Below are 15,802 nucleotides of genomic sequence, written 5' to 3' on the forward strand. Positions count from 1 at the left end.
ACAGATCCTCTTTAAGGCTACATTAAACTTTAGCAAAATAATAAAAAAATAAAAAATAAAACACACACAGAGGTAATACAAGCGTTCTTTGGCATGACCAGCTCCCTGTTTTGTTTTTTTTCTGTTAAAGAAATACATTTATGGAAAACCATGTTGGCACATGTAAACACCCTAAAAACAAAACAAAAACTGAAAAATCCCCCACAAACAAATTGTTATCAATATTTTATGAATAAATAAATATTATTATTGTTTGTAGTTAGACAGTGCATTCACATTTATTTAACAAACTGTGCATACATGAAAATCATTCCAGTTGTTACTGGTATTGGTATCTATCTATCTATCTATCATTCCATTACATCTATCTATCATCTATCTCATATCTATCTATCTATCTATTATCTATCTCATATCTATCTATCTATTATCTATCTCATATCTATCTATCTATCTATCTATCTATCTATCTATCTATCTATCTATCTATCTATCTATCTATCTATCCATATATCTATTATCTATCTCATATCTATCTATCTATCTATCTATCTATCTATCTATCTATCACTCATCAGGCATTTGCCATAAAAATGTGCTTGAAACCACAGCTAAATCCTAATGATTGAAGTTTTTTTGCAAGAGAATACATTACAAACAAATTACATTTTATTTATTTTTTATTTACAAAAAAGGGCAAACCTTAGAGCTAACAGCCTGCAACAATGTAAAAAGCCTTTGATAGATTCCATTCAAATCAGGTTTTTTTTCTTCCCCCCCCCCCCACGGTATATATAAAAAAAAAAACATTCCAGAGTGCATCATTTGATTTTTTCTCATTAAAATAAAAACCGTTACAAAAAAAAAACATAAAGCAAAAAACTAATGTTCATTACACAAAGTAAAACAACTATTCATGGCAAGTAGTAAGTAAAATAAATAATAATAAATAAATAAATAAGTAGAACAAGATAAAAAGCTTTATGAAAACCGACCTTATTCGGTGTCCTACATTTACTCATTTTGAACTACAATTACTACTAGTTATTATTTTTGTACAGGATTGTTATGGTTTGAGGCTATATAAGACCCCTTTGTCTGACCTCAGGATGCATGTTATTAATGTGATACATTGGGGGTTACACAGTGAGCTGATCTGCTGGTTCTTGTGGCACAGACAGCACCATCTCCATATCCTGCCTGATTCAGCTGCCTAGGTATTGGAGGTGATATAATATTTCTCATAAATTGGAAATAACGCGCTGCCATGAAACACTTGTGCTGTGGTCGTTTACCTCAGATAAAATAATTTGACCCCATAAATATAGCACTTGGAAGGTAAGCACAAGGGTCCTTGGGGATCCATACCACGCTGTTGAACAAATTGTTCATTAGAAGAGATGTAGGTGAAATAGAGAGCTAGTAAAGACTGTTCTATGAAGTCCTGGGAGTTGGTGCAGCTTCTTGACAAGTAATACAAATGAGGGTGGGCGTCATATTGTTAGATGCCCTTGTCTCTGATGTTGTAACAAGTAAATAAATGTTGCTTACCTAACCGTTTCCTTTTAGTAAGAAAAATGAGTGGGAGAGACTTCTTTCCCAATCCTAGCTCCTCAACAAAGACTCTGGAGGAGAGGAGACACTTCACCACCACCAGGACACCAGGTTAATTCAAGATGAAGGATTATCTACAAATTGTTGGTTTTAGGGGCTAGACTGGTGTTTTTTGTGTATAGGGAAGACCTTGCTGGATTTATGGATTCTGATCACACCAGCAGCTCACAGGAGATCTTTGTGAGGTTCCTTCTAGAACCAGGACATTTAACAATGAGGACCTATACTAAGAACTCTTTTTTCCCTACATTTTATTGCAGCTGTACTATAAGATTTCCTGAGCACACCATCATGCAAAAGAAACCAGCTCTAAACCTGCCAGATGGAGCTCTAGTGAAAAGAAAAGTATTTCCATGAAACCAATCTTCTCCTCCAATGTGCCACAGCTTTTTTTTCTTCATTTGCTTGAGGTCTTTTAACACTTAAAAAGTCCTGAATAATTCCAAGTTTTCTTTGGAGGCGCTGAAGAAAGATTCTGACTCTAACGTGTCGTTATCAGATTGATGGGCCGGGTTTGATTGAAGCTTCTTTGTCATGCAAATGTCACAGGGCATGATGGATGGCTTCAGATATCTGACAAGCTTCAGGAGGTCTTCCTCTATTGGTCCCCTGAGGATCACGTGTCCTCTCTGTGAGAGACAGAGGGTTTGAAGCCTTGGAAATCCATGGCTGGAAGTTTACAGCTTTGACATACTACCTAAAGGTTGTAGGGCAAGGAGGATTCCCCCCGAAAACAGGTTGACCCTCCTCCATCCCTGGCAGATGGACAATACCAGAATGGGCTCCTTTCTGGACTATGCGATTTGTAATCGTGGCACCAGTGCCTACTCACCCAGAGGATACCACCATTTAGACCAAGGGGCACCATCCTTTCCAGCATGCCCCAGCACCAGTGACATTTATAACGGTGACGGGCGGTTTGTAGTCGGGGGAGCTGGTGCCTTCTCCAGCCAGATCCAGCAGCAGCAACAGCAGAACCACGGCTATCATCATCACCACCCTTCAGGAGCCAGCGTGGCATATGCCAGCTCCATCCCCAGCTACACTTCACAGACTTGCAGCCAGGGTTATGGGCACCAAGTCTATGTCAGCCAAGAAGCAGAAGGAGCTTATTATCAGCAGCAGCAGCAGCCTTATTCCCCCAACACTGGCTCTTTGTCAGATGGATACTGTGGAGCAGTGCCAGGTCCTGTGCCTTACCATCTACAACCATCATTCGGCCAAGAGCACCAAGCCTTGTTACAGAGCTACCCCAACCATTCCCCTTTGCTACACGAGGAGAAAGATGTCTCCTGCCAACCTGAGCTGCTCTCAGCAAATCCCACTTTTGAGTGGATGAAAGTGAAGAGGAATCCACCAAAGACCAGTGAGTACCTCAGCATTGAGTTCTATAGGCCTCAAGTTCACAGGGTATTTGTAAGTGTGGGCTCAGATCATTAGTCTCTCATCCATCTTATGTGAAGGCTCAGATCAGTGCCCACCATACTGTTACCTACATCATGGCACCCCAGTGAGGTAGTCCACCGTGTCCCTCATTTAATACTTGTTTAATGTGTTCAGACCTTTTGTGCAAGAGAAGATTAATGGATAGAGTAGGCAGAAGAGGAAGGCTGCTAATAGGAGAGGATCCCCTGATGGCAGGTTTGTAGACAAGCCATTGACTTCCAGACATCTCTAAACCTTAGTAAATACATTTAATGATGAGCTGCCCACTGTTACTACCCATCATAAGAAAATACAGCACACACCTTGTATTTGTTTATATTATCATACTGATGAAAATGGTGAAGAAATAATAATAATAACAGCAACAATAAATTATATACTGATAATAATATTAATAACAATATTAATGTATACAAATAATAAGTTGTGAATTTTCCACAGCCAAACCTGCCGATTATGGGTTAAATTCTCAACAGAACAGCATGAGAACCAACTTCACCACCAAGCAGCTGACCGAACTGGAGAAGGAGTTCCACTTTAACAAGTACCTGACCCGGGCCAGACGAGTGGAGATCGCTGCCTCCTTGGAACTGAACGAAACTCAGGTGAAAATCTGGTTTCAGAACCGGAGGATGAAACAGAAGAAAAGGGAGAAGGAAGGAGTCACCTCCTGCATCATTAAGGAGTCATTAAAAGAGAGCAGTGAGACCTCAGACCTCTCCACCTCACCAGACACCTCACCCAGCCCCTCCTAAACAAGCCATGGACCTATGTTATTTTTTTTTCCAGGGAAACGAATGAAAGATGTAAATAGTTTATTTTCTTCCACAAATGCCTTCTTATTTATATAAGGAATACCGTTTACAAACGAATTTCTACCCTCCTCATCCACGGGAGCTGATCGGCTCCTCTCAGGGAAACCCCATGTCTTTAGGGGAGCTGCACTTTTAGGCATCTCCATTGTAGTTAGCTGATTTATAGTTCTATTTATGCATAGAGAAGTAATTATCACGTCTTCTGTGTCTTTTATGTCTTTTTAAAGCTTATCATTTCCAGTGACTGATGTGATATGATCGTGTCCCTATCTCTTTAGGGGGGCACATAAGGATCCTTTAGGGGTTGCCTAGTTTGCACTATAGTTCAGAGGAATAGTACACAAGTATTGCAGCATCAGTGCCTGTTATTTACATAAACTTACAGTATAACATAGGATTTCCCTGTACAGTATCTGCAAATTCCTTTTATGTTGCTGCTGTTAATACTAACAAAATGTCTTAAGAAATGAGCTTTTTTGACCATGTAACAAGACATTTGTCTATTTTTACAGTACAGCTACCCATGTTTATATGGCTTGTCTCTAGAAATAAATCTACCTACCTCACATGAGATACAATGTTTAATGAAATGGTAGATACAATGAATGAAATGGTAGATACAATGTATAGGAAGCCTCTTTATTGAGGCTGGAGCCAAGGGAAGTTGTCACCTTATTCATAGGCTTTATTTCTGTGCATTAAAATGACTGATTATCTGAGCTGTATTTAGTCTCTAGTCACTGAACTCAGGTCTTCATCACTGTGCTGACAGTATACCATAGCTGGCTGTAAGGAACTCACATTTAACTTGGCATATACTGTGGATGCAAGGCTCAGCTTCTGTGTCTGTCTTATATCCTGAACACAGAAAAGGCCAACAGGACTACAATTTAAAAGTGAAAAGATTTGCAAAGGGCTCATCTCTGGACATGAATTTCTATTCTGTGACCCACTCCCTGGAGGCAGAATGGGGATTGGGTGCTCTCAGACATCAAACACTCTTTTAATCCTGCCTGGATGGACTGGAAATTGGACTTCCAGGCTGTTTTGATGATGCTTATAATGTAGTGACATCTATGATTTATTTTTTATTTTTTATAAAAATGTTTTAAGTCATTTTGTCTTATACAGTCCACTTACTTAAGTTCTCTCACAATGATGTACTTCCCATTTGATAACAAAAGAGGCCTGTAGGTTTACATTTATAAAGTGAGATTTGGAGATGGACGGGGTGGTTATGTGTGCTGCCAGTCCTTTAGAAACAATGTCTCAGGTTTACCAATGTGTATGCATACATGGAAAAATATGGCATTCTGGTTCAATAGCTATATTTATGAAACCCCTGAGGCAACTTTTAGACAAATGCAACTTTGTCAGTAAGGGCTCATGCACACAACAGTATTTTGCGTTTAGTATACTGCCCGTTTTTTTAGTTCAGTATGCGGCACATATACTGAACCATTCATTTCAATGGTTTAGCAAAAAAAAAAAACTGAAGTGTCTCCGTTTGCATTCCGTTTCAGTATTTCCGCACCGTGAAAAGATAGAACATGTCCTATTATTGTCCGCAAATCACATTCCGTGGCTCCATTCAAGTCAATGGTTCCGCAAAAAAAAAAAAACACATACGGAAATGCATCCGTATATCTTCCATATCCGTTCCGTTTTTGCAGAACCATCTATTGAAAATGTTATGCCCAGCTCAATTTTTTCTATGTAATTACTATATAATGTATATGGCATATGGAAAAATGGAACGGAAAAGAAACAGAAACACAACGGAAACAAAAAACTGAACAACGGATCCGTAAAAAACGGACCGCAAAACACTGAAAAAGCCATACGGTCGTGTGCATGAGCCCTAAAACTTTTTAGGGCCTCAGATTGATTTGCTAACTTATTTACTAGTATCAGAAAATAATGCTATTGTTCAATCTGCTGTTAGGTTTCGTCAGCACAGCATTTTTTAACAGGGCATCTGACCTGTTGATGATTGGAGGAAGTACTGGTGAAACACAATGGAGAAAATGTATTATAGGCTGTAATTTACTCTAGTCTATAATATACCTTGCGCTGCAAGAGGATGTGCCTAATTTATTTTGAGGTGCAGGCCTCATGATGAATTAGGTGCATCCTCCGGCAGTCCATGCGCCTAAACTTAAATCTGGTGTAAACAACGATAAATGCGCCCAATCTACCCTTTTCGGAAAGTAGTGAAGGTGGCATAGAAGCACCGCTTGCGATAAAATTTGTCCCAAGTGGAGCTTAAAACATTTGCAACTTTTTTTACTCCAGAAAAGTGGAGTAGGGGAAATGAGAAATTCCCCCCAATGGCCCACATTTACTTATGTGAGTTCACCTAAAAATGCGGTGCAGTTTAAAGCATCTAGGTTTACAGACATTGTCTGCATCTAGCCCATCAAGGGGCCTGGCCTAAATGAAAAGCAACATTTAGCGCTACAATTACACCACGATTCTGGCTTAAAATGCTGCCTCTAACTACAACCAATAGCTGGTTTAAAATTAGACAAAAGTGTCTAGCCATGCGCCCAATTTATCATTCAGCCTGAGCCACCTTAATAAATGTGGTACTTGTATAAAAGTGTAAGCCATTTATAGGATTAGTACATCTGCCCAAAGTATCTGGCAAAACAACAACTCAGTTCAAATACAGCTTTTATTGCAGTATGGCATTTTATCTGCTTGCCAGCCAATTTTTTTTCCAAAAAGCTGAATTCTTTAATTTTTTTAGCTGCCATATTTAGGCATTATGGACCACATATAATAATGTTAGTACACCTAGATATTGCTGTAAACTATGCCAAAATGTTGTGTCATTTGGCACATTTTTGGTGCATCTAGTTCTTGCAAAATCCTCGGCATCTAGCTCGACACGGGGGCATAGATTACTGGGGAAAAGGTTTGACTTCATGGAAAGGCAGCGTGGCCTAATATCACCAAACTGGCACCCAAATTCTGGTGTAAAATTCTGTCTCAAAGTAAGCCAACCAATAGTTAGTACAGAGTCAGAGAAAAGTGTCTATCCCTGCACCACACTGATCGTCCGCCTGAGCCCCTGTGATACATTTGGTTCAGGTCTAGACATATGGTGGCTGGTAGAAAAAAACTCCAGGAAATTCTGGCTTTCTTTTACAATAGTTTTTTTGTGATGGCATTTTTGGAGTCTCATGTTTTTTTCTGACTTTTTTTTCTGTAAAGAAGTCTATGGGCTTACAAAGCCAATATAAAAAATGTTTGTGGGACATTTTATAATTTCCTATTGGCCAGTATGTAGCATACCGCTACTGCGATTTTTATTTAGGCCATTAAAGGGGTTATCCAAGACCTATAATACCCCCCCCCCCTAATGCTGGGGCCCCTCACACAGATTGTACTTACCTCACTCCCAGCACCTGCGTCGCTTCTGATGCCCGCACGGCATTGGGCGGAGGGCAGCCAATAGCAGGCCTCGACAAGAAGAGCCTCCTTAGCGTCACCCGCAATGCTAGGGAGGCTTGTTTTCGTAGTGGCCTGCTATTGGCTGCCCCCCCAATGCTGGATGATGCAGCGGTATAGGAAGCAACACAGGTGCTGAGCATTAAAGGTCTTGGATAACCCCTTGAAGAAAACAGAACATTTAAAAAAAGACATGGGAGAGTTATCAAAACCAGTGTAAAGGAAAACCGACAGTTGACCATATCAACTAATCAGATTCCTCCTTTCATTTCTCTTAGAGTTCCATAGAAAAATGAATGGTGGAACCTGATCGGTAGCTACAGGCAACTAAGCCAATTTTCCTTTATAACAGTTTTGATAAATCTCCCCACAATGGGAACCACCCTAAGGGCTCATGCACACAAACTTATTTTATTTCCGTATCCGTTCGTTTTTTTTGCAGACCGTATGCGAAACAATTCACTTCAATGGGTCCGCAAAAAAACCTGAAGTAAAATAGAACATGTCCTATTATTGTCCGCATTACGGACAAGGAAATGACTGTTCTATTAGGGGTCAGCGGTTCTGTTCCGCAAAATACAGAATGCACTCGGATGTCATCCGTATTTTTTGCGGATCCATTTTTTGCGGACCTTAAAATACATACGTTCGTGTGCATGAGCCCTAAAGCAGTTGTATAATATGTATTTTTCCTTTTTTTGCAAGGTCTACAGTGACCCTTTGCCAGATTTCCACATGCCAGTTTTGCTGCAGTGATGTATGCACACACATAACGTATATATATATTTATAAGCTATCAAGCAAGATTTCTTTCTCTATAAATGTATGTATTCAACCTTTTGTGAGGAATTTTATTGAAAAAGGTGTCCTGACTATGACCTTTCTACGTCCATCATGTTGTCCATCTCATTTTTGTTCAGGTACCTTTAGGATTCAGAGACATCTGAAATCTCCTTTCTCTTCTTCAGGCCCACCTTGTTCTCAGTTTACTCTGCCCCGACAGCCTTTATTTTAGCCCAGTTTTCCATGGACTACTTCAATATTTACACAAGTTGATGACTTGTCCCAGGTTCTCCTCTCAGCAGTCCTGTCCTGCAGGCTCCTTCCCTTAGGCCTAAGTTCATCTAAAGTTCAGCTGGTAATCAAAGCAACAGAGGCTATGCTGGATGTCCCAGGACAGGCCTTGGATGGACAGCAACTTAAGGTCATGTTAAGGTCTTCAAGCTCCTTCTGAGTCTCAAGCGACCATGCTCTCACTACTATACATTATACTGTATTTTTTTTTGTAGATAGTTGCCTTGCTGCTTCTAGACAAGCTAAACAATTCCAAGTACCGGTATTTTATTGACCATTTTTGATCCAATTCAAATCGTCACTTACAGAGGAACATGTGTGGTGGGGGAAAACAGAAGTATACACTGTCTTTCAAAAGTGTAGAATTGCTCAGAAACTATTTACGAAAATTCATACTTTTACTCATCCAAAATGTGTAAAATTAATAGAAAATATATTCAAAGCTATGTCAAGGCTAGAAATAATCAGGAATTACTGGTTATTCTAATCTAGATCATTGCCTGCTCATGTGAGCTGCATTTATCCCCTTCTTTCCGGGTTGGATGCTTGTTACCATGATCGCTGGTTCCCAAATGCCTTAATTTTTTTTGTCAGCAGCACATCCCCGTTTACACAGGGCGTTGTACTGCCGACAAGTCATCATTTTATGTGGTATATAAACATTTTGCTCATTTGTCAGTTGATAAGCTGCACATTTGCACAGGTTTACTAATTCATGTTTCCCACAATAGGCTCAATTCTAGGCCTGTGTAACAAGGACTTATGGCAGGGCACTGCAAAATTAAGTGATAGCCTTCCTTGATTAAGATTCCTTTTAGGGGTCATGCACAAGACCGTATGCCCTCCGAGACATACGGTCCGTGAGCGGGCCATATGTCCCGGAGCGGCATACATTGTGCGCACGGGAGCGCACAGCATCATAGGTTAATATGATGCTGCATGCATCAGGCCGCCCGTGGGACTATTGTCCTGCACTCAAATGATCTTATGAGTGCAGGACAAAATCCCCACAGGCGGCCCGATGCGCACAGTATCATAATAACCTATGATGCTGTGCGCTCCCGTGCGCACCATGTATGCCACTCTGGGACATATGGCCCGCTCACGGACCGTATGTCTTGGAGGGAATACGGTCGTGTGCATGAGCCCTTACATGTACAAATTTCACACTTTAACAGCAGCAAAACACACTCTATTCTATTTCCTCTCCCATGTTTGACAGATAAGATTAACTAGTCCCACAACCTATTTTGTATCTCCCAAATGTTCTTCTCTGTGATTCAAATATAACGCTGTTGGTGTGGACCCACGGTACCACTGACCGGATTTGGCTTGGGGCTATTTCTGAGGGCTTTGTATAAGGTTCCCTGTTATTCACCCTTTTACTCCTATAAGGGGGATTTGTGCTTTATTGCAGGCTTGCCACCAGGCTGCTACCTCTAGTAATAGTCTCAGCCAGGCGGACCAAGTGACACCAATGAACCAAGGGTACAGGAAGAGACTTGGTCAGAGACCAAGCCAGTGTCAGGACATGCAGTGTTTGTGCAATATGATAAAACAGGCAATAGATCAGGAAAAGTGGCATAAGATGGACATGGTTGACAGTCAGGCATGTGAGGTCAGAAAACACTGTAGCAGAATACCCTCACAGGAACTAGGCAAGCTAGGAACCTTATTGCTCAGGCACCTTCCCATAGAGGAAGCTGACTTGTATACCCTGGGGATCGCCGTCATAGGTTTGGCTCAGATTAACACATGCACTTGCTGGTCCTTTTAGCACTCTATGGGAGCACAAAAGCAAGAGCAGGAAGAAAGAGGTAAGTGTGCGAAGGTGAGTACTCCAGCGACCATGACCGCCTGAAGAGTAGAGATGCCAGAAGACACAGAATTCTGACATTACAGACACATCAAATATATATTTGTCTGGCCATAACAAATATCTCCAATCATTCTCTGTCTCTGTTTACTTGCCCACTTTAGTATTTTTCCAGTCTTAGCTTTTTTAAAAAAAAAATCTGTCAAGGAGGCACACACAAATACAACTGAGTAAAAACTGACTATATACTTTCTATAATATTCCTTCCAAGACTGTTCACATTTGCCTTATGTCTTCAAGGGTACTTGCCAGATAAGATAGATCTCAACAGATCCTTGGCATAGCTCAGCAGAATATGCTTGCTGGCTTTTCAGGGACAAATAAAAAATGATGGACTGGAACCTAAATGAAGGCGTGAATATAGCCTTAGATCTACTTCACAAGGGCTTTTTTTGAGCATAAACAATATACAAAGCCTTCATTGAAATGTATAGAAAAATATAACAAAAAAGACGCTATTGTGGTTTTAGAAAATGGAGTGAATTGCATGTCCTTATGTGGCCTGTGTGTGATATCAGTTGCAACCGGGTCGAGTTCCCAATAGGTGCGGACTCACAGTGCCCTTGCTGCAGATAGATGAGCCTGAAAACATTAATGTAATCAAGAGGCTGTATAGTAAAGTCCCCCATAAAAAAATGGTGTATTGTTGGCTGAACCCACCATTTTCAGTAAGGCCGCCAAATATAATGTGCAAGGGGAGCTCTTGACAGATGATGTCTGGAGAGAGAAAGATTGGGTGTGTTGAATTTCAATGCCTGATTCTTTTGTTCCCTTGGGAGATAAGGGAAGAGTTGTATAAATGAAACTTTGTTTATTAGTCTCCTTATTATTGATAAAGTCCTAATTTTGGCTAGAAAACTGGCATAAAATAGTGTAAATCGGGCCAAACACTATATTAACCGTTTGCTCGTGACTACATCCCGCTAGATCATTAAGTCTATGACAGAAGAGAGGGAATTACTGGTGCATGAATGCAGCTTTTATTGTTTGTTGTTCATGACCACCTTGCCCCTTCTTATCAGTTGTGAACTAGCAAGACACAAGAGCTTGCCTATTCAGTCCAGAGGTTATCAGTGGGTAAATATCCAGACTGTGGAGACATGATGGATTGAGAGCAGATAGGTTATCATAAATGGACAAACTGGGAGATCTACTTTACCTGAATGTACACAGGTAAATGGGCAATTGTAAACTAATAATCCCTGAAATAGGATACAGCAATCACTGCTCTACCATAGTGCAAACTTTTTTATTTGTGTTGTGTAGATTATCACATGCAACTCATGGTGCTTGGAGGTAATCTACTTCACAATTATTATTAGATAAGTAGTGAACAGATAAAACCCCTCAATATCAGCAGTTTAGACTCAGTCCTTTAGGATACGGTCATGCGGTATTCAATTATCTCATTACAAATAGATTGCTTTTTCACTATTCTGTGCTACTGGTCACGTGACAACCCGCAAAACTGAGCTGCCATTAACAATTGACAGCTGTAATGAGTTAGATGAATACAGCGGTTCAAAACGCACAGCAGCCGTGTCTTCTGTGGCCGTAGCCTAAAGGTACCCATACACCCTCAATAGATTTCGGCTGAGCACTTTTCAACAGCTATACCTCCTGACTCCTGAAACCCCTCCTCCACACAAAAGAATTGGGCGATGAAATTCAACATGCCCGATCCTTCTTTCCTGGTGGACAATATTAGGTTCAGTTGACAATAGTTTCAAGTGCATGGAGACCTTTAGGTTCGGTTTACGTCTTTCCATGTACTTTTTATAGCTTGGAACTGATATGCACACAATAGGCCTTGATAAGATGGGTGTATTGTAACTGTGTTTCTGACTAACATGGCATCTATAAGGCAGATGAAAGTTGTCAGTCCTATTATTTAATGTGTATGTGGGAGGGTTGGCAGGGGAAAGAAGGATTGGGCATGTTGGATTTTAACATACCCAAGCCTGTTTTCTGTTTCAATAGTTTTTATTGAGTTTTTAATTTCAAACGGTTAAAAGAATGTACATTACAGTTTTATTTGTTACAGTGTGAAGCAGAATACCATTATAATCAGGTAATCAAAGGAGAATATAAATTCCAATATAATACAATTATTCCAATAACATTACTTTATGTAAAGCATCATCCTTTTCTTTATAGTCCTTCAATGGAGCAACCTTCTAGTTGGTGCTCGGAACCTGCTTTGTGTGGCCAAAAAGTATTGTGTACTGTATGTATAGAAGAAAAAATAAACTGGTAGATGAGGGTAGAGATGAAATATACAAATAGATAGGTAACTAGAGAGAACTTAGAAAACCTATCTAGGTCCCTTATGCAAAGGAAAAAATGTACATCACAACCTAATCTAACTGTCTAATAATGAGAAGTACCTCGATGAAGACCACGGTGTCCACTTTTTTGTGTATTTATTAAGTGTATTGTTGCTTCTGGCAATCATTTTTACAAAGCTACAATTGACATTTACCTTCCTTATTATTTGAGACATGTGAAGAATTGAAGAGGATTTCCAATTTTGTGCTATACTTTGGAGAGAGGCTGTTAAAATATGACAGATCACAGTCCTCTGGGGGACTGAGTACCTATCGATATCAAGTCTTAACAAAAAAGTGTCAGGGTTAGGGCTCATTCACACGACCATGGTTTGGTTCAGCATCGGAGCCTCATTTTTTGCGGCTCAGGTGCGGACCCATTCACTTCAATGGGGATGCAAATAATGTGGACAGCAATCCGTGTGCTGCCCGCATCCGTTGCTCCGTTCCGTGGCCCCGCAAAAATTATGAGTCCGTTTTGTAGACAAGAATAGGCATTTCTATAAAGGTCCGTCTGTTAAGTTACGCAAATTGCGGAAGGCACGCGGGCGGCATCCGTGTTTTGCGGATCCGCAATTTGTGGACCGCAAAATACGGCACGTTCATGTGAACAAGCCCTTAAATGGTAGATTTATGTTAAGTGAAGTGTAGATTAGAAGGGCAGTTTCTTTACAAAAAACCTGTAATACTTGGGCATTCCCAAAATATAAGTAGTAATGTGCCGACTTGATTACAGCCTCTCCGACATAGATCGGGGGAATCTTTATATATTTTAGAGAGCCTGTATGGGGTGTAATACCATCTGAAGACTAGTTTGGAGTAAGCGTCATGATGGTCTGCACATGATGTGCTGTGCATTGAAGTTAAATAGGCTTTTTTCCATTTTGTCATAGTGATGCTTGTGTTCAATTCTCTCTCCCACTTTCGAATGTGAGAGATGTGCGAATCCAGATAGGGTTCTGCTAAATGTAGATAAAAGGTTTTTATCTCTTTCAATGATTTATTTATTTATTTGATTATTTAATAATACATATACTTGGGGAGGAATTTTAGGGGGTGAGAACTTGTTTTTATTCAGGAAGGTATGTATTTGAAGATATTTATATGAATCTGATTTATCTAGTCCGTATTTATTGCTCAAAAATAGAAAATGATGAAGTATTGGTCCTTTGCAAAGATCTTGTATGGTCTTAATACCTGATTGTATCCATGAGGAGACTGATGTTTCCGGGATGACAATATCTAGGACTTGTAGGGGAATTTCTATTCTTTTAAGGATTGGTAGATTTGAGCATATTTTGATGTAAGATTTCCATGTTTGGAGAGTAGATGTGACCGTCGGCAGTAAGTTGGTATTATTTATATTGCCACGCGCAATATGATGCTGACAGACAAGTCTAGCAGCTATTAGTTCCCTCTTCTCATGGAAAGCACATGAATTCTCAGTTCAGCATGCATACATATGGGGGGGGGGGGGGGTGTAGGAGGGGAACTAATGCTGAACATTAGCAGCTATCTAAAGTGTATGGATGAAGTACCAGACAGAATTGCATTGGCATATTTGCTGCTGTGTTACATAATTCAAATTAAAGAGGTTATCCAGGCAGCTATGGGAATGAGCTTCCCTAGCATCACAGGTGACGCTAGGGAGGCTCGTCCCTGTCGTAGCCTGCTATTGGCTGCACCCCCTTCCCCGTTTGCCAGATGTTTTGATCCGCGCAACGGGGAGATACAGCGGAGGCCTTGCGGGGAGCAGGATGACCACAAATAAATGGACACTGTGGAAACCCTATTTAACTAGCTGTTATGTAGGTGGATATATTAACCCCTTCTACCCCGGGCCTGTTTTCACATTAACGGCCGAGCCATATTTAGCAAATCTGATGTATCAATTTATGTGGTAATATTTTTTGAATGCTTTTACTCATTCAAGCAATTCTGTCCACACATTGTACTTCCTGACAGTGGTAAATTTGAGTCGATATATTTCACCTTTAATTATAAAAAAAAATTAGCAAGAATTTGGAAAAATTATGAATTTTCCAAATTTCGATTTCTCTACTTTTAAGACAGATAGAAATACCTCATAAAAATAGTTATGACTTTACATTTCCCATATGTCTACTCTTATGTTGCCAAATAGTTCTGATTTTACATTTTCCATATGTCTACTCTTATGTTGCCTTCATTTTGTAACTTTATTATTTTTGGGGATGTTAGATGGAGTACAATTTTAGATGCAATCTTTAAAATGTTATATATTTTTTTTCAATATTCCAGCAATAGCGTTATGCTATTTCGCCTACCATCTTTTATCTTCAAATGTATAATTAATAAAACTTTTTTGTTTTATGTTTTTAAGCATCCCTTCTTGCTGGAATATTGATTTACTGAATAAAGGGTGCAACCTGCGAATTTGAGAACCTGTGTGAACCTGTTATTTTCTTCCCCAAAACCCGCCGTATAAAAGACCAATTCTATTACCAATAGAAACCACCCATAAATGACCACATTTTAGAAACCACACCCCTCAAGTTATTTAAATATGAGTTTACAAACTTTGACCCTTTATGTGTTCCATAAGAATTAAAGGAAAATAGAGGAGAAAGTTCTAAATGTAATTTCTTTTTGCATATTTTCCATTTTAATATTTTTTTTTCTGTAACGCAGGAAAGGTTAACAGCAAAACAAAACTCAATATTTATTACCCTGATTCTGCAGTTTACAGAAACACCCCATATGTGGTCGTAACTTGCTGTATGGGCACACGGCACATGGGTACATAAGACTTTTTGATCATTCAATATGGCTATTTTGGCACAGGTTTTTTTACGGCATTCTTCTGAGGCAATAGGTCAAGTGATAAAAAAAAATTCCCCACCAGTACAGGGACTTCAACATTTCAGTGTCTGATCCATGTTTCAATGTCATACAATACATGTTGTATTGTACTACATTGCCTGTCCCCTGGGGGCTGGGTCTCACAGGCATCCGTACATGGCAGACCCCAGGGCCTTTAAAGGGTTTCTACCACTTCGGTGTCACATATTTAGCTGTCAGACACTAGCGATCCGCTAGTGTCTGCTCTGCCCAACCATCCTAATATAATTGCTTTTGGGGCAGCCGTTTTGCTAAAAAAAAGAACTTTTATTAATATGCTAATGAGCCTCTAGGTGCTATGGGGGCGTCATTAG

The 15,802-nt window shown here is 39.9% G+C and overlaps 1 protein-coding gene across 1 annotated transcript; it reads left to right on the forward strand.

The window, feature by feature from the left end:
- Positions 1 to 2,376: 2,376 nt before the first annotated feature.
- Positions 2,377 to 3,815, forward strand: LOC122941728 (homeobox protein Hox-B1-like). Its single transcript, XM_044299134.1, has 2 exons — positions 2,377 to 2,980; positions 3,502 to 3,815. The coding sequence occupies exons 1-2, from the start codon at positions 2,377 to 2,379 to the stop codon at positions 3,813 to 3,815; spliced, it is 918 nt and encodes a 305-aa protein (XP_044155069.1).
- The last annotated feature ends 11,987 nt before the right edge of the window (positions 3,816 to 15,802 follow it).

Source organism: Bufo gargarizans, chromosome 6 (genome assembly GCF_014858855.1).
Source record: "Bufo gargarizans isolate SCDJY-AF-19 chromosome 6, ASM1485885v1, whole genome shotgun sequence".
Lineage (NCBI taxonomy): Eukaryota > Metazoa > Chordata > Amphibia > Anura > Bufonidae > Bufo > Bufo gargarizans.